Here is a 19616-nt window from a genome sequence, read left to right as displayed (position 1 = left end):
TTTTTATTGAGAACTGGTTGAGGATCTTGATGTTGATCAAAGTCGTAGATGACAGAAAGCTGAAAGGAGACTGAATCAGTATCTAATAAAATCTTGACAGGTCATAATAATGAACTCTAACAAAATGGAAGAAATCAAAGTCAAACCTAAGTCCTTGCTTTAGGACCAATACCCTAATCCTGTAAGGATGGATTGGTTTGTGCAGATTTGAGAAGACACTAGACTAATAAAAATTAGTTGTAAGGTCAGTATCAGTCAATAATAAGGTCTGTGACTTCTAAAAAGGCTAAAATGATCCTATGGTGTATTAATAGAAGAATGGCTTTCAAGACACAGGAAGTGAAAGTCCAGTGCTACTCTCACCTCATTATGCCAGAGCTGGATTGTGTTTAGTTCTCAGACAATGTTCAGAGAGGTGTAATCAGGAAGGCACAGGAGATGAGCACAAAATTCATTTAAAACATCTCAAAAAACTACAAATGTTTACTCTGAAGAAGGTCCAGGGGGCATGGTCACCAACTTCAAATGTTTCAAGAATTTTCACATGGGGGATGAAATCATTTGGCTCTGGAAGCAAAACCTGGATTGTGGACCAATGCTTTAAGGAGGTAGCTTTGGGACCGCCTTAAGGAAGAATTTTTATGGGGACCACATTGGCAAACAGTGAAGTCAGGGGCTAGTCATGAAAGTGTCTTGCCAAATGCTGGATCATCCCATCTTGGGAGGCAGGGATTACAAAATGGTGTCCCATGGACAAATTTGTTTGGTTGACATATTTTCTTTAGCTTTCTAGTGTGTTAAGAATTTTTGACTTTGTCACTAAAATTTTTTGAAAGCACAAAGATTTTACAGAGCGGTGGATATTTTCTGGTTTTGTTAAAAAAATCGAGAAGTCTGGTAACCACGGGCCTTCATTTTTGTGAGGCAAAGGATCAGCCGCTGCCTTTTGACAGGGTGTGTACTCCGATTCTCTGGTCCCCACCACTCCTTCTTGTGTTCCCCAGCAAGTGGCGGAAGATATTTGCCATTTGTCCTCTTGCTTGAGTTACCGCTTTGCTTACACCCAATCCACCTCAGTTATAACTTACTTGCCTGCCTGGCCTCTCCAGGCTTGGGTTTATGACCCTGGCTACCCACACTAATTGACTGAGTTGGAGAATAGGGCTTATTTAGAAATCAGTGGTTTTCAAACAATTTTTTTTTTTAGTTCACTTACCTCCACTCTCCCACACCCACCATGCCAAATGAAATCTTACACCATATCCCAGTTTATAAAACATGATAGAGACGTTATTCTCTTTGAAGGTGGATGAATAACCTCTACCTCATCACTTAACGTTTCCCTTGGACAACAAGTGAAGTTTTAGGGCTCCAATGGACTGGTTTGAACAGGATATGAAATTTTCTTCCAAAAGATGAAATTACTAATGGGGTGCGTAGGTGGCTCAGTCAGTTAAGAGTCTGACTTCAGCTCAGGTTATGATCTCATGGTTCATGAGTTCGAGCCCCGCATTCGGCTCTGTGATGACAGCTCGGAGCCTGGAGCCTGCTTCTGATTCTGTGTCTCCCTCTCTCTGCCCCTCCCCCACTCATGATTTCTCTCTCTGTCTCTCAAAAATAAATAATAAGCAAAAAAAAATTAAAATATCAAAATACTAACATAAGTTGTAGTTCTAAATACTTTGGAGTATTGTTTTAAAGAAAAAACAATCCCATTTCTGAGATGAAAATAAGGATATGCAAAGGAAGGAGCACAACCTAGTGGGAATATCTGGGATCTAGTCCTGGTTTTGACATTAACCAGGTGGAAGGACTTCAGGGCCCCTGTAATCTCAGATACTAATATCTGGAGGGGAATTTTGGAGACTAACTAGTCTACGCTCCTCACTGTACAGATAAAGAAACTGAAGACTGTAAGATACAATGGTTGTTCAAGAAAACTTAGCTACTGGTCATCAGAGCTAGTCTAAGAGTCCAATAATGACCTCAAGTTGCCCTGGGGGAGCATGCTCCTTTTCTTCCTAGTAGACAATCATTTGAATCTCTTTCCACACAATGGGTTTGAATCACTTTGCTTTTCTTCAGTTCTCTTGGGAGGGCTTTCTCTTGCCATTTCTCTGAGGTGTCCTTACAAACTAACATCCATTAAAGCAATTCTTTACATGGGGTGGGCTGCTCTCCCTTTTCAAGGGGAACGGAAAATGGAAAATTGTTTTGTCTTACCTGTTTTCTCTTGGGCAATAAGTTCTTTGTTGCTAAATGGGACATACTTGCCGAAGAGAAGATAGAAAACACAACATTTTCAGTACAGATAATGGGAAACCAATTAGATAAACTCCAGCAACCGGCTGTTATTCAGACATGAATCTCTTTGTATAACTGCTGTTTACTCATTTCTAGACCTGGCTTCACTTGTGTCCTCTCCTCAACCCATAAGGGTTTGAAACTACTGGAAATGGTAGGAATTCAATTCCATTCATTTTCAAAATTCCCTTGGCTTGTATTTAAGAGCATGTCTGTTTACAGATGGAGACGTGATCACAAACATGTCAACGTGCATCATAAAGGAAAAATGGCCAAACCAATAAAAAATACCCAAAGAGAGTTTTAAAGAGTGGTGGGATTTTTTTCTTTGTTTTTTGTTTTTGTTTTTATAAAATCTTTCTGAGGCATATCCAACTCCAAAGCTAACTGTCTCACAAAATATTATCTCAGGAAAAGTCAGTAGCTGCATAGACATACCTATTTTAACCATTTTTTTTATGTCTTCATTGAGGAGCACCTAGGGGCGCCTGGGTGGCTCAGTCGGTTGAGCGTCGGACTTTGGCTCAGGCCACGATCTTGCCGTCCGTGAGTTCGAGCCCAGCGTTGGGCTCTGTGCTGACACGTCGGTGAGTTCGAGCCCAGCGTTGGGCTCTGTGCTGACAGCTCAGAGCCTGGAGCCTGCTTCGGATTCTGTCTCTCCCCTTCTCTCTGCCCCTCCCCCACTCATGCTCTGTCTCTCTCTGTCAAAAATAAATAAACATTAAAAAATTTTTTTAAAAAAGGAACACTAATAGTCTCCTTCAGCTAAGCATTGAATAAAATTCATTTGGGAGCAGTGGTTTAAGGAGTGAGAAATTACCCTCTAGACAGATTTTGAATCTTAACAGGAAATTATTTTAAGAACTCTATCTTTCTGAAATGCATGAAAATGTGATCTGAATTGAATCAACACAGCTTGCATTTTTATTTTTCTTAATTGGAGATTAAGTTTCTTTCCTTTGGGTTTACAGTCAAACTTGATGCTTCTCATGATTTTTATAGCTCCTAAAAATTAGAAAAGAAGTGCCCAGCTTAGATTCTCCATGTCAAATAGGCTGTTTTCCAGTAATTTCACCCAGGAGCTCCCAGAACCAGGTCTTAGCTCTGAGATATTGTCTAATTGGGCTTGAGTTTTTATTTTTTAAATTTTTTATTAAAATTTTTTTTTTATATTTATTTATTTCTGAGACAGAGAGAGACCAGTCTTTGTGAGACAAGAGCGCAAGGCTCAAACTCACAAACTGTGAGATCATGACCTGAGCTGAAGTTGGTCACTCAACCGACTGAGCCACCCAGGCACCCGGGGCTTGAGTTTTTAAAAGCTTGATTCTTATCCATTCTGAGTCAAATGTGATTCTCTTCTTCAAAGTATACCACCTAGCCCAGACACAGCACTGTCCATGACATAAAACTTAGAACTACCCGATGATCCAGCAATTGTACTATTAGCTATTTACCCAAAGAATACAAAAATACAGATTTGAAGGGGTACATGTACCCTGATGTCTATGGCAGCATTGTCAACAATAGCCAAACTATGGAAAGAGCCCAAATGTCCATTGACTAATACATGGATAAAGAAGATGTGGTATATATATATATACACACATATATATATATACACACACATATATATATATACACACATATATATATGTGTGTATATATATGTGTGTGTATATATATATATATATATAGGGTTGATTACCTACCCACTCCCCATCAACCTGTTCTCTCTACCTTTTGCCTACCGACATAAATGCCGACTCTATACCATCCCCATTTCTATCTTTGCCTTCTTCCTTTCTCTCCCATTCCTTATCTAATCCATATATATATATGATGGAATATTATTCAGCCATCAAAAGGAATGGAACCTTGCCATTTGCAATGACGTGTATAGACTAGAGTGCATTATGCTAAGCAAACTATCAATCAGAGAAAGACAAATATGATGATTTCACTCACATGTGGAATTTAAGAAACAAAACCGATGAATATATGGGAGGGGAGAACAAAAGAAAATGAAAAAAGAGAGAGGGAAACAAACCACAAGAGACTCTTTTTTTTTTTTTTTTTAAATTTTTTTTTTTTCAACGTTTTTTATTTATTTTTTTGGGGACAGAGAGAGACAGACAGAGCATGAACGGGGGAGGGGCAGAGAGAGGGAGACACAGAATCGGAAACAGGCTCCAGGCTCCGAGCCATCAGCCCAGAGCCTGACGCGGGGCTCGAACTCACGGACCGCGAGATCGTGACCTGGCTGAAGTCGGACGCTTAACCGACTGCGCCACCCAGGCGCCCCACCACAAGAGACTCTTAAAGACAGATGCACCTGGGTGGCTCAGTTGGCTAAGCGTCTGACTCTTGATTTTCACTCAGATCATGATCGCACGGTTTGTGAGTCTGAGCCCCATGTCAGGCTCTGCACTGACAATGTGGAGCCTGCTTGGGATTCTCTCTCTCTCCCTCTCTCTCTGTCCCTTCCCTGCTTGCACACTCTCTCTCCTTCTCTCTCTTTCAAAAAAAAAAAAAAAAAGAGGGAGAGACTTTTAAAGACAGAACAAACGGAGGGGTGATGGAGAGAGGTGGGTTGAGGATGGGCTAGATGGGTGATGGGTTTTAAGGAGGGCATTTGATATGATGAGCATATGTATGTAAGTGATGAATCACTGAATTCTACTCCTGAAACCAATATTGCACCGCATGTTAACTAAATAGAATTTAAATAAAAATTAGAAAAGAAAAAGAAAAAACTCATGCTCCAATTTTTATTTCATAAGCTTCTAATTCATAACTATGAACTACAATACCTCTTGAGAAAAAATAGATTACAGGAAAAAGCTGAAGAAACTTATTGATACTTTTAAGGGGTTTTAGTAAGAAATACGTACAAGGACAGTCAAGTTATTCTGGTAAAATTCAACTGAGCTCAGACACATTGACTAGATTGGTTTTGGCTTGACCTGCCAATCCCCTTCCTACATCATTTGTCACTTCTCTGTCTTGTTTGCAGGTCTGAAGTTATCTCCCAGATTTCTAAATGTTCAAGTGCTCTAGGACTCTGTCCCGTATGACTTGTCTGTCCAATTTACACTCATGTTTTAGATAATCTCAACTGATCTCATGGCATTGAATGCTGTCAAGATGTGGGTGACTCCCAATTTATGTCTCCAACTCCCACCTCTAGCCTAGATCTTTAAATCATTTGTTTATTTTACTTGTCCACTTGGATACTCAGTGCAAGTTTCAAAAGTTAACATGCTTCAAACTAAACTCTTGATTCCCTACCCACTCCCCATCAACCTGCTTCTCTCCTCATTTTGCCCACCGACATAAATGCCGACTCCATGCCGTCCCCATTTCCACCTTTGCCTTCTCCCTTTCTCTCCCATTCCTTATCTAATCCATCAACAAAAGAATCAGCAAATTGAAAGACTCTACCTTCACAATATGTCCCCCAATCTGACTTGTTTCTTGCCACCTCCACTAACTTCTACCCTGGCTTAAGCCACCGGCCTTTCTCTTCTAGAATGCTGCAATCACCTAACACTGATCTCCCTGGTTTCCAGCTGTGCCCCCCATCCCCATGCCCAGCCACAGTCTATTATTATTCACTTTGAGTCAGAGAAATCACATTTCATTCAGAATCAATGAGAAGTCCTTACCTGACCGTGGTCTTGCTCCCTTGCTCCTCTCTGACTTCATTTCTTTCCCCCTTCTCCTCGGCTCACATCTTCCCAGCCTTACTGGAATTCTTGTTTTTTTTTTTTTAAAAAACACATCAAGTGTACCCTAGACACCTGGCTTTTATCCTTGGTGGTTCCTCTGCTGGGAAGGCCCTTTCTGCAGATAGCCAGAGGATACCTTTCTTAACCTCCTTCAGGTCTATGTGTAAATGTCACCTGACTAGAGAAGACAACCCTGGATGCTTTTTATAAAATGGAAACACCCCCTCCCCTGGCCCTCTCTTCCTCCCACTTCTGCTCTATTCATTTTCATAACATGTTTGCCAACAGTCATATACCTACTTTAGTATCTGGTTTTTGTCTTTTTCATACCCGGTAGTATATAAGTTTCATGGGAGAAGAACTTTGTCTATTTTGTTCCCTGTTGTGCCCTGGTACCTGGAACAGTGCTCGGCATGTAGTTGAACTCAATAAATATTTGAGGAATGAATAAATAGTTTGCTAGCAAGCAACCAGATAATGTAATTACATTGTGAATTTAATAAGCATACATAAAATGCTCATTTTTAGAGGAAACAAGAAAAACATTTTAGGTATTTAAAGACATTTCCTTTTGCATCTTGAGAAAGGTTGGGGAAGGAATCAGGTAAGGCAGGTTGGGAGAAATTTGCTCTACACACATTGAAGATTTTGCCTGGAAGTCCTAAAAGCTTGCCAGCTCACCGTTTGAGAGTCTTTATCTTGTGAGTTATAAAGTTGATATGGAACCACTTTCTTCTCTTTGTGTTGTTTTTCTCTGCACTGGGGCTCGTTAGAATTCTCTCAAAGAAAGTTAAAACTCCCCAGAGATCTCTGGGCTTGCTAGAATGGTGTCTCCCAGAGTGCTCCTCCTTCCTTTTAGTAAGCCTGGCAGCGTGAACCGTAGTAATCATTTAAAAATATGCTCACAACATCTAGGAAAAACCAGGCCTACTCATTAGCAGCTTTCTCTCTGCCTTTCTGAATTCATGGTAAATAATTCTCCCGTGTTCCCCACGAATACTTAATTATAGCACGAGCAGCAGCTCTTTGAGGCAGGAAGCTAGGCATATCTGCAATGCCCAGAGGAGATACTGAACTGTTGCTCCCTGCTGCATATAATAAAGCCAGCAGATTAGGGCAGATTAGCTTTTCGCACAGGCTGGAGCATTTCTGAAGACTCCTTCCTGCATTGTCTCCCAACACACTTTTTCTCTGGATGCTGTCACGTCACTTTCCAAATATATGCCCCATGGAAGGTTTACACCTGCCGAGCCCAAATCTTAAGTGCAAATCAGAGTGCAAAGGTAAGTCAGAGTGCAATCCACATGGGTTTCTTGGCTTCATTGTTTTGGGCTCCAAGCATGGTCAAGGTTGTGTGCTTCCAGATTCCTTTTCCTCTGAGTTAAATGCAATCCCTGGAGGAAGGCAGTGAAGGGAAGCTGGGCTGTCTAGAAGGAGCTATTGACCCTAGAAGGCATGCCAACTCTTCCAGGAGGTCAAGGCTCAAGGCAGAATTTTGACACCCATGGTCTCCTGCCCCTAGTGTTACTCATGGTTGTATTGCATCTTGTGGTAAAAGGGACTTTGCAGAGGAAATTAAGGTTACTAGTGTGCTGACCCTAAGAGAGAGAGATCATACTGGGTTATCTGGATGGATCCAATGGTGTCACATGAGCCTTGAAGTAGAAGAGGAAGCAGAGGGGTGTGAAGCACAGGAAGGATCTGAGTGTATTATTGGTTTCAAGATGGAGAGAGCCACATGCGACAACGCTGTTTTCAATCTCATGCCCAGCTAGCGTTCTTAACAACATCTTTTACACATGCAACTCCCCATCACAGAGCACATTTCCAGGAAATTCAAGCTAAGACACCATCTTTGTTTATATCCGGAGAGGAATCCAAGTAGGATTCTGAAGTGGGTGTGGTAAAAACTACACATGGTCAATATTGACTATGACAATTTATTGGGAAAGTTAGAAAGTGATGTACCACGTCTCAGTGCCTCACAGGTCATTCCCATCCACAAGGAACCTGGTCCCAACACAATCTTTGTGCAAAGGAGCTGGGAAAATTAATTTATGAACTACAAGTCCAAGACAGCAGCACTGCGCAGTGGTGAAGATTCCTTACAAACTGTGGGACGAGCCTCCCTAAGGTTCTATTGCCACACCTGTAAACTGGGAATCTGACAGTATGTAATTCACAGGCGACGTTTGAGGGTTAGGGCTAACGAGATGATGCATGCTAAGTCCTCAGCACAGCATTGGGTTTGTGTGATTTGTGATAGTAGCTGTGGATTTCAAGCCTATACTCTCTGGGCCCTCCTCTAAGTTCACCTGCGACTGCTCGCGGCTTCTCCGCTATCTCTCTGCTCTAGGGCTTTCTCCCGCATCCTGAGACTCAGCCTGTGCGCAAGGCAGCCCAAAGTGCTAGGGATTTAACATTCGGGATCAACTCAAACATGAGACAGAGCCTGTAGATTAATCATTCCTCAGTCAGCTTCACTCCTTGTGGGACAAGTCTAAAGCACATTCTACACATCATTCTCAGAGAGAACTCGGTGGGACTGAGCCTCTGGTGCCTATGATGAAAACCTGCTAAAATATCCACCCTCTATATGCTTTCCTCACTTCCTTTTTTAATTTCAGTCTTTCCCTTGTGTTTCCTAGGACCAACCACCCAAATAAATGACCCTCTTCTGAGTTCTTGTCTCAGGGTTTGCTTTTTGCAGGAACCCAAATAAAACGGCAGCATCTAACACTCACTGTTCTTAAACTGTTATCAAATTAAAGTGAGAGGAAACCCTGGAGCCCTCCTCTCTGTTCTTTTCTGACTCAGTGATCTGGTTCCTGCAGAAATGTCATGAGCACGATCATTGAAGGACTGTGTCCTTGCTTTCTCCTCACTAACGCGCAGAGGGTCACTAGCTGGCTGGCTGGGCATGGAGAGGTCTGAGCCAAAATTCCTTCCTAATGGATTTCATTGTACGTGCATTCGCTTGCATTTATAGCTTTTTTTTTTTTTTTTTTTTGTAAAACAGCTTTTCTCTTGGAGCCTGAAACACAAAGCACATTCTGGAAGTGTGTGTTTGCTGCTTATGGATTCTTGAGGAGAAGAAATAAGGTGGAGAGAGGGAGGGAGGAAAAACCAGAAGAAGGGAGGAAGAAATGATATTTGCTTAACTTTGCTATGCTCTCCTTTTAGGTATTCGCCCTTTTAGGGTTGGCAACCTGGTTTCCTTTTTTATGATAGAAAATTGAACTATTTACAATAGGAAATGTCCAGTTCACTGAAGGGACCACTTGGTTCCGTGATTTTGAGAGACTGTTAGGAGGTTAGGGGTGGGGATGGGGGTAGTTGTTGCATTGGGTGTGGGGATGGGTGTCCTCCATTTTCCACCAAACATTTTTTATTTTTTACAATTTTCCTGTGCTTCTGTTTCTCATTGTCTACCTTCTTCTTCGCAATGTAGCTTCAACATCACTTTATTTCAGTTCTATATCTTTTTACTTTATTTCTGTTTAGAGTAGATGTGCCAGAGACACCCATGAACATTTATTAGCCCATGAACAAATATTAGCCCATAACCATTTATTATTAGGTAGGAAGGAGTCTTTCTTAGGAATTCTGGCTAATCTGTACTTTAACCCCAAGACATAAAGAGATTTCATTCTACTTCCAGACCCCACCAATGGTTAACTCTCTGTTTGGTTTGTGGTCTACTGGACTGTCACAATTATACATCGTGGACACTCCTTTCCCTATGAGAATCCTAATTCCAAATATGTTGTTCCCTTGTCCAACCAGGACACCTTAACCTGGATTGCACAAGATGGTCACCATTTCTGGGGACTTGAGTTGTTTTAAAAAACTCATGTGTGACTTTGTACCTCCATTTCAGGTTGGTCTAACTCATGCTACAAGAAAATGAGAAAATGGAGTAAAGGCAGCCATGAGTGGCTTCTGGAGTAGAAGTTCTACAAATATTATTATATTTGCTATACAGTAAATTTACCCTGCTTACTTTTTAAAATAAGTAACATATAATTAAGTCTCTCTGCTTCCTTCCCACCCCACCCTCAGTGAAGCATTTGGAAGATAGATTGGAGAAGTCCTATACATTTCTTAGAGCAGCATCTCAAAACCTCAAACCTCACCATGTTAGAGTTAACAAGTATGAAGATAAAAAACAATCTATTCTTTGGGTATAAATTCACTTTAAAAGGCACTCAAACTATCTAATTTCTATTTTTACTGTCCCTCAGGCTGAGAGGCTCTCATGCATTCACTGTGATGGTAAGGACAGGACACCCCAAATTCTACTAGTTATCCACTGGCTAAAGGTTTGATCAAAATGAAAAACCAAATCAAACCAAAACAAGAAACAAAACAAAACAAAACAAAACCCAAAAGACAAAAAAACAATAAACAACCAAAAAGTGCAAGAAGACATTTTTTTCCATGACATTTTCCATTTGAAGATAGATCTTTCACAAGATAGTGATGCTTTTCCTTTTATTCTCCCAACTTTTAATCTAAGTAATCAATTAGTTATTTAATACTATAAATCAGGCACAATACATACAAGTGACACATGATTATTATAAGAAGTTACTATGACTGATGTGTATGACTGTGTTTGAAAAGGGTTGTATGCTAAGAGCTTAGCAATTGTGACAAAACTGTATGTTACTTGTGGAGGAAAAGGTAAACGAGTTGGTTTGCTTGCCTTGAACTGCTGAAGTTCCAGTATTCTTCTCAGAAAGATGTCACAATCTAAAGATTGTGAGTAAATTGCTATATAATTGCTCTGATCATCTCACGGGCTTCTTCAGGTCATGGTTTCCATGTCATCAATGCTTAATCTTTCTGATCTGAGTCTATGTACAGCTTTTCTAGGTGTTCGCCAGTCATGGCTAAATTACTGCACCTGAGTTAGATCTAAAAGCATTATTATGTCGTGTCAGAAAATGACCCAGAGCAATTACAAGCCTTTCTCAGCTTCTGTCCACCACCTGAGTTTGAAGCATGCTAATAAATCCATTTTTTAAAACAATATCAATTAGTGTATTATTAAATCCCACAGACAAAGAAAGTCTGGCCCGCTCATTATTCAGAATTTTACCAACATATCACACCAGTCTTGTCCAGTTAATTTCAAAGAATGAGAAAACTTCTTTTTTTGTTCTGATGGTATGGTTCTATGAAGTTATTGTAGAATTATCCAGTGAACATAACTTTTGTGGGTTTTTGCAACACCCTCAAAACTCCACGAATATGCTCAGAGTAGACCCTTAAAGAACAAAACTAGGTCACTATTGGATCATGTGTCAGCCATCTACGGTCATTAGACAGGGGGATGTGTTCAGATGAAGAAGAAGCTAGAGAAGTAAAAGTTCTATAGATAGAATGCATGGGAGACATCACCCATTCTTTGAGAATGGGAACTGAGATGAGTTTTCAGCAAACTGATAGGAGTTTCTGACTTGCGAAATGATTTTAAAATGATTTCAAGTGATCACTATGTGGTCTAGTAAAATTGCTCTGAGAAGGGAATAAGTGTTTGTAATTCTCAAATCAAATTAACTTTTCTCAACAAATGACATTCAGATTATTTGTTGTTAAATTATTTGGCCTCCATATGGCTAATGTGTGTTGCTCATTAAACGATGGGAACCTTCATGTTTTTTAATGTATTTCATTTCAATGCTATGTCAGATATGCAAACAGGGTTCAAAGTAACTGTGAAACAAATATTATCTTAAACAAATCTATTCTCTGCAGATTTTAAGCCACTCTTAGAGCTGTGGGGAGTTGGTATGTAGACTGTGGACTGCAGTCAGATTTGGTTTCAAGACTCGTTGACGTTGCTCTTAGCTGAAGTTTAACAAATCCCACAGACATTTTGGGCAGGGGATATTTGTTCTTAAACTTGATGCTCAGAAGTCATTTCTAGTTTTATTATTTCAGCCCAGCATTGGGTTTAATGATTCCCTCTTTAAATTATTTTAGCTACCCAAACTTTCCAAACATATTGCCCTCATGTGGGTGGTTGTACCGGGACCGTGAATATGATCAGCAACCCAGTGTATTGGACTTTTGAAATTAAAAACTGGCTCTTGGGACACATGGGTGGCTCAGTCAGTTAAGCCTCCAACTCTTGATTTCATCTCAAGTCATGATCTCATGGTTTGTGAGTTCGAGCCCCACATTGAGCTCTATGCTGACAAGTGTGGTGACTGCTTGGGATTCTCTCTCCCTCTCTCTCCACCCTTCCCTTATACACTCTCTCTTTTTCAATAAATAAATAAATAAATAAATAACTGGTTCTTCATGGGGTTCTCAGTGACAGGGCCTGGAAGTCATAAAATGGTAACTTGTTTCTTTTACCTACAATTAAGAATATACTGAAAGGAGGAGCTAAAGAGAAGGCTATGCTGTTTCCTAGAGGGTGCACATTTTAGAATAAGGACAAAAATACAAGATGAGAAGAACTTTTTCATGGATTAAAACCCTGAGGAAAAATTATTAATCATCCATTCATTTGGCAGTTATTTATTGAACGTCTTCTATGTATTCAGAACTGTGCCGTGCAAAGATATCCAGAAATAAGCAAGACGCATTTAGCAGAAAGAGATGGAAAGGCGAGAGAACACCTTTAAAACAATCTGCATCAGAATCTATTTTCTTAGCTGTTGTCCTGACACTTAGTGAATGAATACGAACATATTGAAAACAGAACTTTATTGGCCTGGACAAAAAGCACATATGATTCTTTTCCAGTCTTTCTGTTGTTTTTCTTAAACACAAAAAGTATTCGCTAGATGAGGGTCAACTATCCTTGAAACTTTTGTTCTGAAGCCAGAACAAAACCAAAGTCAAGTCTGATCCTCTACCTTTTCCCTTATTTCTTGAGCTGATAGCACATCTTGGTAGTTTCTATGACTAAAAACTACCTAGTAGATTCATCCCTGAAAGCCTGTAGCTACTCAAACCCTCCTGCTCTTATAGGCCTGGTTGCTTGGGTTTTGCATCATCCTTCCCCAGCTGCAGGACAGTGAGTGAGAAAAGCCAGGAAGAATGTGGAGACAGGAGGAAGAAGGAAACTAGGGCTGCAAGCATGAGTCTAGGAGATAACACGTTTCAGAGAATGATAAAACAACTTGCCCTTAAGATGTTGGCTCCTAAAATGTAACTTAAAACATGTACCCAAGAGATAAAAGCCTGGACCAGTAATCCTTTCTGGCTATCTCGTCCTTTCCTTTTTCTTCCTCTCCTTCTATTTATTTTTCTTTTTGCAGCCTGTGTGAATGTGCTTGGAACCCAAAACTTGAGGTATCCTAATTCTTGACATATTTGCCCTTTTGTTTAAGATCTGTAAACCCACAGGGCAGAGTCCTTATAGTGCTACTCTTACACTGATCATAATCAATGCTTTTTGTTTAAGAATAGCACCCCCTCCGATGAGGATGAGGAGAAAAAGGAAATCTCATGCATTGTTGGTGGGAATGCAAACTGGTGCAGCCACTGCAGAAAACGGTATGGAGGTTCCTCAAAAAATTAAAAATAGAACTACCCTACGATCCAAGAATTCCACTACTGAGTATTTGTCCAAAGAGTATGAAAGAAAACATTAAAAAAACATATGCATACCTATGTTTATTGTGGCATTATTTACGATAGTAAAATGCTGGAGGCAGTCCAAATATCCATTGATAGATGAATGGATAAAGAAGATGTGGTATATATATGCAATGGAATACTACTCAGCCATAAAAATAATGAATTATTGTCATTTGCAACAACATGGATGGACCTAGAGAGTATCATGTTAAGTTAAATAAGCCAGTCAAAGAAAGGTAAGGATCATAAGATTTTACTCAAATATGGAATTTAATGAACAAATGAATAAAGAAAAAAAAAAGACAAACCAACCCCCCTCCCCCCACCCCCCCAGACTCTTAACGATAGAGAACAAACTGGTGTTTACCAGTGGGAGGTTGGGGAGTTGGGGATTGGTGAAATAGGTGATGGGGATTAAGAGTACCCTTATTGTGAGAAGCACTGAGTAAGGTATGGAATTGCTGAATCACTATATTGTACACTTGAAACTAATGTAACACTGTATGTTCACTATACTGGAATAAGAAAAAAAGAATAGTCACCCCCATATTTTGCAATCAGCTGATGCCCAAATTAGATAACCACAAGAACATCATGCAGGAAAGACTCAGGGCTTGATCTAATATTTTGAAATGAGGCAGTCATCACTAGGAGATTTTTTTCCCCAAAGAATTATGAGATTTTATGCTTTTTTCATTTCCTAGAATGACTTTATTATTGACAACAGTCTTAACATTTACCCTTGATGAGAGGACAGAGAAGAGGTACAGGAGATGTATGATTGTTAGTGTCCCTGCTATCTTCTAATGATCATGGGCAGGGCAGATGGTTGTCCCACCACGTAGAGGCAGATGGTTACCAGGATCCTTCTAGTAGGCAGTGATGGGGGAATAGCTGCCCCTTTTGGTTACAACAGACAATATTTTGAAGATAAAGACAAATGATTAGAATCACTAGTGCATGATCTCCTTCCTTACTACCTAGCCCATTTTATTTTCTTCTCTTTTGAAAATATCACTCTAAACTTCAAGAATAAACAATTCAAAGATTACTTCAAGTAAGTATAAGAATATCATAACCTAATGGGCCCAAGGAGTCTCTCTGACCCAAACAATGGCTTCTTAGTTTCACTGTTCCTCAGTTCTCTTTCCCAAGCCTCTCTTTCCTTCTGTCCCAGTTTCTTTTTTTTTTTTTTTTTTCTCCCTGGATGGTCTTGAGGAAACATCTTTAATTGTGGAAGAGGAGAACTCAATGGGACTTTGAAGCAAATATATAAATAAAAGGAAAACAATGGGCCATAAAGGGTAAGATCATGGGACAGTGATGAAGTGTAGGGAAAACCAATGTCACAGTGCGCCAGAATGGTCTTTGTCTACTGGTATCCACTCTGGACCCATAGGTGAGACATACAGGATTTCTGTCCTGTATAATACCTCTTCCCAAGGTATTCCCCAAGCTCTGAGTTGGTACAGCCAGGGCCAATGCAGTTATGACACAGAAAATAGAGCTTTTCCCTTAGATAACGATGCCAGGTTCTACAACAGACCCTTTGAGAATGCCTGGCATGGGCTGGCAGCAGGCAGCTTGGGTCTTACTGTGAAAGCAGATAAAGTGGCTTCTCAGAGCAGAATTTCCACTCCAGGGAATGGGGGATCCCCTGGGTTGAAGAGTTGAAGGAAAATTGCCTATGGCCTGTCAGTTGGTGGTCTGCTGGGGGCATCTGTTTCATCTGCATTCCTAATTAAAGCCCAAATTAAACCCAGCCAAATGTTCACATGAAAAGCCCCACCAGAATGAGTTTCCAGATTCTATCAACTCCAAAAGAATCTCATGTGTAAATCTCTAACTCAACTGTCTGGCCCACTTTATATCCACTTTCCCCCCAAGAGCTCTGGGGAAGAGGTTGTGCAGCCATCAATGTGCAGAGAGCAACTTGCTTGGATTATTAATTCCCTTAATTAACAAGGAAATAACTTATCTTATTAATAATTAATAAGATAATATTTTCTCTTACTCAATTGAATGAGTCTGTGAGTATAGGAGGATGGCAGAAGGGATTTGATGGAGGATTCAGGAATGACCAAAGTTCCTATTCTGGAAATGGAGCTGTTTTGTGGCTAAAATATTAAGTTTGACTGTGGGGAAGTTGAATTTAAGTTTCCAGGGGGAGTAGGAAATGAGATCTGGATTCCAAGAGCAAGGTAAAGATTCCAAATTAAAAATGGGGGTCATGAGCACCATTAAGGCATGGTGGTAAATTAGATGGGTGTGAGAAAATATGGAGAGAAAGGCTACAACTTTGCATGGATACTGAGAAGCCCATTGCCTACCATGAGCCAGGCACTTGCCGACCCGCTCATTTCTCCACGTCCAGGATGAGGCACAGCAACCTCCTCAGAACATGTGGACTCACCAGAAGAAACCTTCCATAAAACAACTCATTAAACAGCTTGGTTTTTTCCCATCCATCACAGGCCAAAACATGTTCCCGGGGAACCAGAAGTCCAAACACAATAATGCAGGAGAAGATAGCCAGTAAAGGGGTGGTGTCCCTGTTTATTCCCCACTGTCTCCACAGCCTATAAAATATTTATTTATCATGCACAAGGTAGAGGAGTGGAGAGTCCCCAGTACCACTCTGCCAAAGATCCATTTTGCCTATCACAATACTTGAGTGCTTTTACTTCAAAATTCCCCACCCATCCCTTTATACATTCCCTCACTGGGCTCAGATGTGGCAGCAGAGGTTGTAAGGCAGGTGTCCAGGGAAACTCACCCTGGGGTCTCTCTCCAGCTGCTGCTTGTGATGTAGGCTGCGTCTTCTCTTGGCCTTTGCAAGGCCATTGTGGTAAAAGTGGTATAGGCCGTCAGTGAAGGGGAGCTGTAGAGAGTCAAACAGACATAGGGCATAGTTAGCTTCTGGGGGTGGCCCCAGGACACGGAAACCAAAGCTGGGGCTGCATGCAAGGGTTCCATGAGATGAAGTATATGTGAGAAAACTGCTGGAAACTTCCTTCCTATCAGACTTGGACATCTATTTCCCTATCTGTACTCCTTTCGTTTTCTCTATATACTGCCCATTCACCCCTCCTCCTCAAATACTTTCTACTCTTTCCTCTATTTCTTTAGTTTCTACCCATTCTTTGATCTCCTCCTCCATAGAGTCTTCCCTTTATATTTATACTCACACCAAGTTCTCCATTCTCTTCCCTTGAACTAGTATTTATACTCCATGTCTGGTTGCTCCAGAATTGTGTTGTGATATACTCCTGTCTTCACAGCTGCATTATCTGTACTGTACCTTAGACTTTCTCTGTGACTCCTTGATGCCTTTCATCATATTGAGCACAGTGCAACCATGTAAATATAGTAAGCACCTAGTAGATGGTGGACCGGATTTCCTTCTATCTCCCTAACTTACGGATCCTTGGGATTAGGTATGGGTGTCAGAACTAGTTGCAGAAAACCACAATAATGAGAGCTTGTCTGCTCATCAGGGCCTGTAAGAATCAGAGAACATAAGACTCTCTTGTCCTATGACCAAACTGCATTTGGGGACTTATGATGTACAGAGATGTATTAGTACAACAACAATAGCACAATACTTTTGAAATTAAGTTGGTATTAATTTGTTTAAGTTATTTATTGTAATCTCCAGGGCATCCACCAAGAAAATAACTAAACAATATATAGTATAATAAACAACAAGGTAATTAAAAAGGTACACTAAAGGGGTGTCTGTGTGGCTTAGTCAGTTGATATCTGACTTCAGCTAAGTCATGATCTCATGGTTCATGGGTTCAAGCCCCACATCGGGCTCTGTACTGACAGCTCAGAGCCCAGAGCCTGCTTCAGATTTTGTCTCTCTCTCTCTGTCTGCCCCTTCCCAACTCATTCTATGTCTCTCTCTCTTTCAAAAAATGAATAAGTGTTTAAAAAAATTAAAAAAAGTGTACTAAAAATATTTAACACAAAAAGGACTTTATGAAAGAATAAAAGAAAAAAGTTTATAAGACATATAGAAAGCACATGGTAAAATAGCAAGTGTAAAAATCTTTTAAGTATTACATTAAATGTAACTGGATTGAAAACTCTAATCAAAAGACAGAGTTACAGAATGAATAAAAAAAACATTATTCAACTATATGCTATCTAGAAGAGATACGCTTTACATTTGGGGGGGGGTATGATAAGGGAGCGTAAGGCAAGCTGAAGGCAAAGCACAAGCTAACAATAACCCTACTCCCCGAGAGTGGGATATGTGTGACATTCTTCAGGCACTCCTGGCAGCCCAAGAGCAAAGGAAAGAAAAAAAAAATGGTTAACTGATAGTGATCATAGTCATGCAGGACATGCAGGACCAGTTTACAAATGTCTTAGTAATTTACAAGAAAAACGCAATATTATCAATAGCCTAATCTCCAGAAACCTATAGACTCAGTTTCCTGGAGCCCCAACATTATCCTCCCCTCTGGAGTGCTGTGGGGAACAAAGGCAAGAAGGAAATGGTAGGTAAAATTAAATTTCTTTATAATCCGTAGCCCACTGACAAATACTTGAGGAAAATGTAGAGTATAACATTTCTCCAGTAACTCCCTATTGTCTTAATGTTAATGCCTTACTAGAGGAAAACAACTTAGCTTGACAATAGCCAGGCCTCTGGTATCTTATGAGTTCTCGTTAGTATATGAAAGTCCTTTCGGAGGCCTCCCTTTTGCCTTTACCTCCCTCAACTCCATAGTATATAATCAGTCACTCTTCACACCCCCAGTGCAGCTCTTCCTGCCCATGAGTCCTGTCCCTATGCTTTAATAAATCAACTTTTTGCACCAAAAAAAAATACACTTTAAATTCAAATGCACAAATGGGTTGAAAGTCAAGGGATGTGGAAAGATATACTGTACAAACAACAACCAGAAGAAAGGACTGACAATACTAGATATAATTGATTTTAACAAAAATTGTTACTACAGACAAGGAATGACATTTTATGGTGATAAAAGGGTTAATACATCAAAAAGACAGATAATTATAAATATATATGCATGTAACAATGAAGACCCCAATTCACAAAACAAAAGCTGACAAATCAAAGGGAGGAATAGGAGGGCGCCTGGGTGGTTCAGTCAGTTAAGCATCCAACTCTCAATATTGGTTCAGGTCATGATCTTGCAGTCATGAGAATGAGCCCTGCATCAGGCTCTATGCTGAGCATGAAGTCTACTTAGGATTCGCTGTCTGCCTCTCTCTCTCAAAATAAACATTTTTTTTTAAAGGGAGGCATAAATAATGGATCAATAACAGTAGACCATTTTCAATAATAAGCAGAACCAAGAAGTATGCAGACCAAAAAGTAAATTGAAGACTTGAACAAAACCTAAAACCAACTAAATCTAAGAGACATTTATGGAACATTCCACCTAACTATAGCAAAATTCAAAGTCTTATCAAGTACACATGGAATATTCCCCAAGATAGATCATATGTTAGGTCACAAATCAAGCTTTACTAAATTTAAAAGGAAGAAAATAATACGAAGTGTGTTAGCTGATCACAAATTCTAATTACATTAAAAATCAATAACAGATGAAGAGCGCCTGGGTGGCTCAGCTGCTTAAGCATCCGACTTCAACTCAGGTCATGATCTTGCAGTCTGTGAGTTTGAGCGCCACATCAGGCTCTGTGCTCACAGCTCAGAGCCTGGAGCCTGCTTCAGATTCTGTGTCTCCTCTCTCTGCCCCTCCCCCACTCATGCTCTGTCTCTCAAAAATGAATAAATGTTAAAAAATCAATAACTGATGAAAAATTTAGAAATTTGGAAAACAACATACTCCTAAATAATCAGTGGGTCAAAGAATAAATTACACTGACTATTCCAAAATACTTTGAGATGAATGAAAACAAAAACAGAATTTAAAAACTTTTGGGATGCAGTTAAAATAGTGCTTACAGGGAAATCCATAGCTGTAAGTGCCTATT

The 19616-nt window shown here is 40.1% G+C and overlaps 1 protein-coding gene across 2 annotated transcripts in view; it reads right to left on the bottom strand.

Annotated features, from left to right (window-relative positions):
- Nucleotides 1-19616, bottom strand: part of PCSK2 (proprotein convertase subtilisin/kexin type 2) — a 272000-nt gene that overhangs the window by 217564 nt on the left and 34820 nt on the right. The window contains exon 2 of one of the 2 annotated variants that reach the window (XM_042931671.1): nt 16414-16518. The exons of the other annotated variant lie outside the window; for it this stretch is intronic. Coding sequence (XP_042787605.1) covers nt 16414-16518 — 105 coding nt within the window. The remainder of the gene's footprint in view (nt 1-16413; nt 16519-19616) is intronic. 2 annotated transcript variants of the gene reach the window in all.

This window comes from Panthera leo, chromosome A3 (genome assembly GCF_018350215.1).
Source record: "Panthera leo isolate Ple1 chromosome A3, P.leo_Ple1_pat1.1, whole genome shotgun sequence".
Taxonomy (NCBI): Eukaryota; Metazoa; Chordata; class Mammalia; order Carnivora; family Felidae; genus Panthera; species Panthera leo.
This window is presented reverse-complemented; position numbering and strand designations above follow the sequence as displayed.